Here is a 10,018-nt window from a genome sequence, read left to right as displayed (position 1 = left end):
AAAAAAAAAAAAAAGAAAAATTAGCTGGAGTGGTGGTGTTTGCCTGTGGTCTCAGCTGCGCAGGGGACTGAGGTGAGAGGATCCCTCGATGGCTAGCGCAGGTACTAGCATGGGGCGGGGCCAGAAAGTAGTAGGGGCTGCAGGGTGAGCGGAGCTAGGACCTGGGAAAGGCCCCATCTAGTAGCCCTGGTCCCACTCACTGCAGATTCGCGGCTGGACACACGCTGACCCTGCGGGTGCCCGCCGAGAAGTCCCAGTCGGCTGCGGCCTTCGTGGCGGCGGAGTTCCCTGGAGCTGAGCTGCGTGAGGCACACGGAGGCCGCCTGCGCTTCCAGCTGCCGCGGGGAGGGCGCTGCGCCCTGGGGCGAGTCTTTGGAGCGCTGGCGGCGCACGGTGCAGAGCACAGCGTGGAGGACTTTTCCGTGAGCCAGACCATGCTGGAGGAGGTGATCACGGCGCTGGGGTGGGGCTGGGGGAGGCAGGCTGGGAGCCACGCGGCCTGTGGGCTGACCGCCCCTTGTGTCCCCCTTCTGGGCCGCCCACTGCCAGGTATTCTTGTACTTCTCCAAGGACCAAGGGAAGGATGGGGAAGAGGACGCGGAGGAGCAGGAGGAGGCACGAGTGGGAGTGGACCCTGTGCCAGGCATGCCTCGCCCCAAATGTATCAGCCAGTTCCTCCATGACCCCAGCACCCTGGAGACTGTGCTCTGAGCCTCCTTCCCCTTCGGGGCCGCGGGGAGGCCCCGGGACTAGCAAGGGCAGGGTAGAGTGCCCAGGAGCCTGGACTCAAGCTGCCAGAGGGGCTGGTGCCCTGGAGAAAATAAAGAGAAGGCTGTGGAGAAGCCGTGAAGGTGAAACCGTGTGCATGTGTCTCCTTGCGCCAGGCCGCACGCAGCTGCCTGCATGTGTGTCTGGATATGGTCCCTTGCACGCTGAGTGTGCACGTATGTGCCAAGTGGCCATTCATAGGACACAGGTGTGAGCGTGTCTACAGCTGACCGGACCCCCAGCTGTAAATGCCTCTGTGGCCAGCCCGGGAGTTGGGGATGCAAGTTCGGGCCTCATAAAAGCCTGGTCCCCGCGTCCCAGCATGGCCACGTGGGGCTGGCGCCTAAGGGCGGTACCTGTAAGTGCCTAGCCATGAAGTGGGGATGAGGTCAGGGCTCAGGAATGTCCTGGGAAGCTTAGAGGAGCCCGGTGTCCTGGAGCACAGGCCCCCTGGCCGTGCCAGAAGCCCGCCTGACATCCAGCTGCCCCTCACCCCCTGATCCTGGCCCTCAGAGCCATGAGTCAGGGGCAAAGAGTTCTCAAGGGTCTGCTGGGCTGGGTTTGCGCTTGGACCCGGACCTGGAGAGCCGGACTTGGAGCAGGGGGCTGTGACCTTCATGTCCTGTGCCTGGGAGACCCGCCTCTCCCACCCGAGGTAGGTGGGAATGGAGTTTGGGAAAGGAGAGAGGTTGGGGTTTTGGGATTGGGGGTGGGGTTCTGAAAGGGGACATCAGGGAGACCTGGGAAGGGGGGAGAGTTTACGCGGTAGGGGGTGGGGGAAGGTAGGAGGCTGGGATCTCTCCGCCTGCAGATGCCCCTGTTCTTGGTCAGTGCTGCCTCAGGCTGTCATCAGCCACGGGTGCCTGCGTCCTGCTGCCCAGCACGTCCGGTGGTCCGGAGTCCCTGGAATGCAGCATGGGAGGCAGGGGCGGGGACCTTAGCTCAGGGCAGCGCTGAGGCCTGGGGCAACCTGATACGGCCCACAAGGCTGCCAAGACATAACCAGATGTCCTCAGCATATTCTGATGATGGTGGGGTCCACACCACAGCTTGGGGACCCCCGTGGAGGCAGCCCAGCAGTGGGTGGATGTGGGGGCTGGGGCCCACAAGGACAGGGCCAGGTAACCTGGACTGTTCTGACTCTTCCTGGACTTCCTTGCCCCCAGGGCTTTGGTTCTGGGCCTCAGTTTCCCCACCTGTCCTGATCCGGCCCACCTCATGGGGCTGCAGGAGGGGTGATGGGGTGACCCTACTCTGCCCCGCCCTGCCGGGTCTCTGCCATGCCCTAGGGTCTGCAGGGAAGGTGCTTGGAGGAGGTGGAGCTGGGGTTCGCCTTCAGGAAAAAGGGGGCTGCAGGGGCGCACTTCGGCCCGTGCGTGTGTCTGGGGTCTGAGGGGAGGCTCCGGGAGCTTGGTGGCGCCCGAGCGCATGTGGAGGTCGGTGTGTCATCATGCACACGTGTCTGTGCACGCCCAGCCGCGTCCGTGAGTGACGGTCAGCACCCTGCAGTCGGCCACCCTGTGCCCGCCGAGAGCCCCAGCGCCAGCCAGGGGCGCCCCGTCCCACCCCGCGAGCGGCGCGGCTCTGAGCTCCGAAAGCGGAAGCGGGGGGCGCGGCCAGGGGCTGGGGCGGGGCCTGCGACCTCACCTTCGCGCCCACTCCGCGGAGCCGCAGGCCGAGGCCGGGAAGGGTCGGGGGCGAGGTCGCGCCGCCGCCTCCCCGAAGCGTTTTCCTGTCGGGGGGAGGGCCCGTCACGTGGGCCTGACAGCTGGGGCGGGGGTGGCCGGTGACAATGTGGTCCCCAGGCGGCCGGCGCCGGGAGCTGCGGCGCTGAGACCCCCGGCCCGTCCCACCCAGCCGGGCCCCTCGGGCTCCCGGCCCGGGCCCCGTCATGTTCTCCAGGAAGAAACGGGAGCTCATGAAAACCCCTTCTATCTCCAAAAAGAACCGCGCGGGAAGCCCCAGCCCGCAGCCCTCAGGGGTGAGTGGAGCCGGGGCGGAGACCTGGGGCTGACACGGGCCGCAGGGGCACAGGGACCCGCCCTGTGCTCGGGGCCCATGCTGGGGCGGCGGCTGGGGGCCCGTGCCAGCTACAGCCCCTGCCGGGTGGGACGGCAGAGAGACCGGGACCCTGGCGTTCAGCTGACGGTAGGGACCCTGGGAGTGGCGGCCGCCTCCCCCCGCTCTGTCCAGGGCTGGCTGCGGGGCCCAGGGAGCGGGAAGGGAGGGGGCCAGGGTGGGGCAAAGCTGGGTTTGGGTCGCTGCAGGTCGAGGGCTTAGGCAGCCTGGGGGCTCCAGGAGCTGTGGAGGTGGGAGGGCTGTGGCCTGGCCGTTGGGTTGAAGGTTTCCCGGGCAGCAGATCCTCACGGGGTCCAGCAGGTACTGGGAGCGTCTCCAGGCCTGGGGTGTCTACAAAGCTTGGAGACTGGGGGTGTCTACACTGCCTGGGGCTATCCATAGGGTCCAGGGGACTACAGACCTCTAGGGTACAGACATAGTCACAGGTGTCTTTGGCCGCGTTATGGAAGTTTGAGGGGGGCTAGAGCTAGAAGGGCTGAAGACCATCCCCACCCCCACCAGGAAGTGGGGACCCCCCTCCCGCGCCTCCCCGCAGGCCCCGCCCCGGCTGTGGTTTGGGCAGGGACCGTTGTTTGTGAAAGCTCGAGGGAAGAGGATGTTGGGTAACAGGTGGGGGGGTACACTACCAAATCTCGGGCCTGTGACCTCTGGCCTTTGACCCCTGTGGGATCAGGGTGATTATGGCCCTCCACAGCCCCACTTCATTTCTGGGGAAACTGAGGCAGTGTCCAGGCTGGATAATCCCTTTAACGAGCTCCCCTCGGACCTGCCCAAGGAGCTGCCCAGGAAGGATGGGGCTGATACTGCGATCCCTGGACCGAGCCTGGAGCCGCCTGCCGGGTCCTCTGGCGTCAAGGCCACGGGCACCCTCAAGCGGCCCACCAGCCTGAGCCGCCACGCCAGCGCAGCTGGCTTCCCGCTGTCTGGTGCCGCCTCCTGGACACTGGGCCGGAGCCACCGGAGCCCACTGACAGCTCCCAGCCCAGGCGAGCTGCCCTCTGAGGGCATCGGCCCTGATGCCGTGGAGGACATCTCCCACCTGCTGGCGGATGTGGCCCGCTTCGCCGAGGGCCTTGAGAAACTCAAGGAGTGTGTGTTGCGTGACGGTGAGAGCCACGGGGACACTGAGGCCTGGGTGGGAGACAGAGCCAGACACGGATGTCTTCAACCCAAGAGAGGATGGAGGGAGAGATTTGGGGAGGTTCAGAAGGGAATGACAGGGAGTGCTGTGTGGAAGCGGCCATGACAGCTAAGGCTCTGAGAGATGTGTAGGAGTTTGGTAGGGGTGTTTCTAAGTGTACTCTGTCTCAGGAGGCTGCCCAATTGATTTTTTTTTTTAAGTATCTGATGGCAATTAGGAGGGAAAAGCAGAGGAAATGTCCCATCCACAGGCTCAGAAACATGGAAACAGAGAATGCATTTGGGGGCCGAGGTGTGGGTGCGCTGGTGTAGGATGAAGGCATGATGGCAGGCAGAAGGGCAATGTGGAGCCATAGAAGGTGTTAGAGCACAGGACACGTGGGGGCAGATCTGCGTTTTAGAATGAAGCAAACGGGGGGTTGGCTGAGGTCTGGGTGGAGAGAGGGTCAGGAGCCGCAGCGAGGGGAAGGATGGGGGCGTCAGGCGGCTGGAGGTGCCGGGACTCAGTGGCCTGCAGGCCGGCAGTTCCGTTTTCTCTTCCACGCGGCCGCTGACAGCTCTGCTTCCTGCCGAGTTATTTTCATCTGCTTCCTGTTTGTCCCTGGCAGCCCAGCGGGCACCTCATGTGCTGCCTTCAGTCCCAGCTCCTCCCAGAAACCACAGTGCCAGGGTCCTGCCAGGCGCTCTGATCCGCTCCCTGCGGCTGCCCATTTTACAGATGATGAAACTGAGTCTCTTGTGAGGCCCTGACCCTCGGCTCACCCAGCCTGGGCAGGGCAGAGCCAGGATTGGACCGCAGGTGGCTGAGTAGCCTCTGTGCCTTCAGGGCACTAGTTGGGGAAGGCCTGGTCGCTGTTGGGAGGAGTGGGAGCCCCCGGGGTTATCTGGTCCCAGAGGCGGGGGCTAGGCTGGTTTCCTGGGGAAACCCTAATCTCAGTTCCTTTCCGATCCTGGCGCTTCCTTGGAGGCCTGGCCTGGGCGGGGCTCAGCTCCCAGGCTCCTGCAGGAGGTCCGAACGGGGCCACCCAGGCTGGGACACTTTCTTTGTTTTGATACAGGATCTTGCTGTGTTGCCCAGGCTGGAGTGCCGTGGTGTGATTGAGGCTGAATGTGGCCTTGAACCCTCCTGGGCTTAAGCCATCCTCCCATCTCTGCCTCCTGAGTAGCTGGGACTACAGGTGTGAGCCACTGCACCCGGCTAATTTTTTTTTTGAGACGGAGTCTCGCTCTGTCACCCAGGCTGGAGTGCAGTGGCATGATCTCAGCTCACTGCAATCTCCACCTCCCTGGTTCAAGCCGTTCTTCTGCCTCAGCCTCCCGAGTAGCTGTGGCTACAGGCACCTGCCGCCACGCCTGGCTCATTTTTGTATATTTAGTAGAGGCGGGTTTCACAATATTGGCCAGGCTGGTCTCAAACTCCTGACCTTGTGATCCGCCTCCCTCCGTCTCCCAAAGTGCTGGGATTACAGGCGTGAGCCACTGTGCCAGCCTAATTTTTTTTTTTTTAGTAGAGACAGGGTTTCACCATGTTGGCCAGGCTGGTCTTGAACTCCTGACCTCAAGTGATCCACCTACCTAGGCCTCCCAAAGTGCTAGGATTACAAGCATGAGCCACTGTACCCGCCCAATTTTTGTATTTTTTGTAGGGTCGGGGTCTCCTGATGGACAGGCTGGTCTAGAACTCCGGAGCTAAAGCTCTCTGGGAGCTACCTCCCAAAGTGCTGGAATAACAGGCCTGAGCCACCGCGCCCGGCTGGGGGCACCTTCTGCCGCCTTGGGGCTGCCCCAGGCGGGAGGAGGCCCTGCCACTAGGATGAGGGCTCCAGCCCAGGTGCCTCTTAGCTGCTGAGACCCTGGCGAGACCCTTCCCTTTCTAGGTCTCAGCTGACTTGTCCATAAAATGGGGCCACCATGATAGCCCCCCCGCAGAGCTGCTGAGACATGACCAGACATCCTCTGCCTGCAGTGATGGTTGTGGGGTCCACCCCGCAGCTTGGGGACCCCCGTGCATGGCCTACATGGGCGAGGTGGATACCCTGGGGCCTCCCCGAGTCTTCCGGGGCCGCCTCATTCCTGGGCTTCGGGTCTGGGCCTCAGTTTCCCAACCCGTCCTCAACTCTCCCCACTTGGATACGCGCCGCCCGGGCCGCGGCGGGCAAGGGGACTTCGGGGCGGGGTTTCCCTCGCGGGGGCGGGGCCTCCAGACCGGCCGGAGCCGGTTTGGCCTCTAGCGGCCACCGGAGACCCCCATCGGTCAGCTGCCGGCCCCACGCGCTCGCGGTCTCCGCGCCCCGACGGCCGCGCCATGTGTATCTGCGGGACTGCGAACCCGGCACTCGACGAGGGCCCCGTGCGCTGCAGGGCGGGCCCCCGAGGTGACGGGACAGGTGCGGGGCGCGGGGTCCCCCAGCCCGTCCGGGAGCACGTGGCGCTCGGGCCGTTTGCTGCCCGCGGTTGGGGAGCAGCGGCTGCCGCGCGCCGGCCCTGGCCGCGCCCACCTGGGCATCCCCGCGCTGCGCGGGGGTCGCGCTGGCCTTCGGCTTCCCGGATTGGGGGTGCACAGGGACCGCGGGGGTCCAGGCCCCGGCTGCGCACGCGTGGGGGGAGGCGGGCGCCCGGCGGGAAGGTCCCGGGAAGGAGCGTGGCCGGGTCCTCCTAACTGGCTTCCCCACGTGCCTGGAGCGCAGTCCCGTGCCCGGAGTCCGCCTCGCCTCCCGCAGCAAAGACGGGCTCCGGCCGGGGGTCCGAGGCGAGGCGGCGGTCCGGGCGGCCTCCTCCCGGAGGTGACATCCCGCCGGGGTCTTCGGTGCGGGAAGGGATGGAGCAGGTTCCACTTAGCACAGGTATCCTTCGACTTACGACCTATGCAACTTACGACCATTCGACTTTACGACCACCATCGCTAGCCACGACTGCTCCGCGTCTGGCAGCGCAAACGTTGCCCAGCTGGGCGTGCGCCAGTGCGGACCAGCCTCGGGCAGCACTGCCATCTCCGCGTGCATATAGCCTACTCAACTTACGACCAAACCGCGTTACGACCGGTCTGTCGGACCCAGTCGTGTTCGTAAGTCGGGCACTCGCTGTATTTGGAGCGCCCTCCGAGCGGCACAGTCAGGCGTCAGAGCTGTCCCTCCCGCTGGCCTCAGTGTCTCCCGCGAATCCCGCGGGTTTGCTTCCGCCCCGCGGTGTGTGCCTGGCTCTGGTTAGTTCTCCCGCACGCTCGGTTTCTTTTTTTTTTTTTTTTTTTTTTCTCTTTTATTGTCGCCCAGGCTGGAGTGCAGGGGCGCGATCTCGGCTCACTGCAACCTCCGCCTCCCGGGTTCAAGCGATACTCCTGCCTCAGCCTCCCCAGTAGCCAGGATTAGAGGGGAGCACCACCTACCCCAGCTAATTGTTCCATTTTTAGTAGAGGCAGGGTTTTACTATGTTGGCCTGGCTGGCCTTGAACTCCTGACCTCAAGTGATCTGCCCACCTCGGCCTCCGAAAGTGGTGGGATTACCGCACTTGGCCCTCTCTGCTTTTTTCTTCTTCCAGTTGAGAAAGTTTGATGAGGGCATTTACCTTTTTGTTCTTTATTTTATTTGTTACAGACACAGGGTCTCACTATATTGCTCAGGCTGGTCTTGAATTCCTGGGGTCAAGTCATCCTCCTGCCTCAGCCTCCCAAAGTGCTGGGGCCGCAGGTGTGAGCCACTGTGCCTGGCTGACGAGGGCAGTGAAAGCCAGGTTCCAACAGTCAGAGCTGACCACCACCCTCCTCTGCTCTAACACCTTCTGTGGCTCCCTCCTGCCCTGGAGATAAAGCCAGGCAGGATCCCTCTGCCTGACATTCTCACGCCTTCCAAGCTAGTGTAGAGGAAAAAGCTGTGTGATTGTTGAGAAATGGCTTCCCATCACTATGCCTCAGTTTCCTCACCCAGGCAGGAATGGCAGAGAGAGAGACCTAGACAAGGCTTTGAGCAGTCCTGAGGGGTTAGGGCAAGGGAGGGTTTGCCTGGTGGGCTGCATGGAGAAGGGGGCTGCAGGACAAGAGGCAGTTTGCTTTCTGGAGGGACAGGAAGAGCGTTCTGAGCAGCAGAGTACCAAGGCCAAGGTCTGGCCTTTGATGGCCTGGCTGGCAGCCCAGAGAGGGACACTGCCCTATCTGAGGTCTCAAAGTGAGCCCCAGGCATCTGCCCTCTGCCACCTCTGCCTCAGTTTCCCCATCTGGGAACAGGAGCTCCAAAGAGGAGGGAGGAGGTGGACAGACCTTCCCTGGAACTGGGCCCCACCCCACTGCTCACGCCCACTCTGCCCAGCAGACCTCCTTGAGGCTCGCCGCCCACTGGCCCACGAGTGCCTGGGTGAGGCCCTGCGTGTCATGCGTCAGGTCATCTCCAAGTACCCACTGCTGAACACCGTGGAGACGCTCACAGCAGCCGGCACCCTCATTGCCAAAGTCAAAGGTCAGCCTGCCGGAACAGGGCTCTTTGCCTGGAAGGGCGTCCTGGAGGTGGGCATGTTTAAAGTGGGTTTTGAAGGATGCATAGGAGTTTGATAGGCACAGCAGCTCCGTGCTGCTCCCCCTGGGTTAAGGGTTCCCATCAGTTCTTGCAGGGACGGTCACCTCCCAGGGTGGGCCTACTTCCTTGTCCTTGTGTCTGCCCCCCAGCCTTCCATTACGAGTGTAACAATGATCTGGAGAAACAGGAGTTTGAGAAGGCCCTGGAGACGATCGCGGTGGCCTTCAGCAGCACGTGAGCTCGGGCGCCTGCGGGGCGGAGTGAGGGAGTGTGGGGGGCCCTGGTATCCCTCGATGGTGACCCCCCCCGCCCCTGCAGAGTGTCCGAGTTCCTCATGGGTGAAGTGGACAGCAGCACCCTCCTCGCAGTGCCTCCCGGGGACTCGAGCCAGGTGAGTGGGGTGGGCCGGGACCACCTGTGTCCAGGTTCTGGAGGCCCGCTGGGTTCAGGTCTGCAGGGCTTGGCCAGTCACCCTGCTTCCCCTGCGCACCTTGGTCTCCCTGTGTGTCCAGGGTAGTGGGTGGCAGCCATCCCCCCCAGTGGCTGGTCTCACCTGCGTCTCCATCCTACAGTCCATGGAAAGCCTGTATGGACCGGGGAGTGAGGGCACCCCTCCCGGCCTTGAGGAATGCGACGCTGGTAAGCCCCACCCAGCGGCAGGCAGGCATTTGAGGGGTGGGCAGTTGCGGGGTTGGGCCAGGCTGAGCAGGCCTGGTCCCCTGCAGGCTGCCTGCCCGCTGAGGAAGTGGACGTGCTGCTGCAGCGCTGTGAGGGGGGCGTGGACGCCGCACTGCTGTATGCTAAGAACATGGCGAAGTACATGAAGGACCTCATCAGCTACCTGGAGAAGCGGACCACGCTGGGTGAGAGCTGGGGGTCCCAGCAGGGCGGGCCTGGAGGGGGGCTTCTGGGTGAGCTGGGAAGGCCTTGTCCCGGCTTCTCACACCCCTCCCTGGCCTACAGAGATGGAGTTTGCCAAGGGCCTGCAGAAGATCGTTCACAACTGCAGACAGAGCGTCATGCAGGAGGTGGGGGTCCCGTGGGCATGGGGTGGGGGTCCCTAGGTCCGGTTGTGAGTCTCAGCCCCATTTTAAGGGCCCAGGGGCCAAGGCCAGGGGCTTCGCCTCTATACTAATGGGGGTGGCCGCAGGGACCAGGGAGGTGGTGGCTGGGGTGCTGGGGCCGCCCTGCCTCCATCCCTCCCCACCCAGTGACCCTGCCCCCACCCACAGCCGCACATGCCGCTGCTGTCCATCTACTCGCTGGCCCTGGAGCAGGACCTGGAGTTCGGCCATGGCATGGTGCAGGCCGTGGGCACCTTGCAGACCCAGACCTTCATGCAGGTGGGTGGCGCCTGAGAGGGCGGGCTGGGCGGGGGTGTCTCCAGGGTACCCGCTCACAGCCCCTCTTGCCCCAGCCCCTGACCCTGCGGCGGCTTGAACATGAGAAGCGCAGGAAGGAGATCAAGGAGGCCTGGCACCGCGCCCAGAGGAAGCTGGTGAGGGAGGCAGGCGGGAGGGGGCTGGAG

General features: G+C 63.8%; 2 protein-coding genes across 2 annotated transcripts in view; both read left to right on the top strand.

The window, feature by feature from the left end:
* Positions 1-857, top strand: part of ABCA7 (ATP binding cassette subfamily A member 7) — a 24,981-nt gene extending 24,124 nt beyond the window's left edge. The window contains 2 exon segments of the mRNA XM_017514389.2: positions 206-446; positions 550-857. Coding sequence (XP_017369878.1) covers positions 206-446; positions 550-711 — 403 coding nt within the window. The 3' untranslated portion in view covers positions 712-857.
* A 1,653-nt stretch (positions 858-2,510) lies between these two features.
* ARHGAP45 (Rho GTPase activating protein 45) overlaps positions 2,511-10,018 on the top strand; it is a 23,220-nt gene continuing 15,712 nt past the window's right edge. The window contains exons 1-10 of the mRNA XM_037733445.1: positions 2,511-2,749; positions 3,542-3,953; positions 8,290-8,433; positions 8,640-8,724; positions 8,809-8,881; positions 9,063-9,129; positions 9,216-9,353; positions 9,454-9,518; positions 9,723-9,833; positions 9,908-10,011. Of these exons, the coding sequence (XP_037589373.1) occupies positions 2,660-2,749; positions 3,542-3,953; positions 8,290-8,433; positions 8,640-8,724; positions 8,809-8,881; positions 9,063-9,129; positions 9,216-9,353; positions 9,454-9,518; positions 9,723-9,833; positions 9,908-10,011 (1,289 nt within the window). The 5' untranslated portion in view covers positions 2,511-2,659. The remainder of the gene's footprint in view (positions 2,750-3,541; positions 3,954-8,289; positions 8,434-8,639; positions 8,725-8,808; positions 8,882-9,062; positions 9,130-9,215; positions 9,354-9,453; positions 9,519-9,722; positions 9,834-9,907; positions 10,012-10,018) is intronic.

This window comes from Cebus imitator, unplaced genomic scaffold, assembly GCF_001604975.1.
Source record: "Cebus imitator isolate Cc_AM_T3 unplaced genomic scaffold, Cebus_imitator-1.0 Scaffold524, whole genome shotgun sequence".
NCBI classification, from domain to species: Eukaryota; Metazoa; Chordata; class Mammalia; order Primates; family Cebidae; genus Cebus; species Cebus imitator.
The sequence above is the reverse complement of the archived record's forward strand: the minus strand, read 5'-3'. Positions and strand labels throughout refer to the sequence as shown.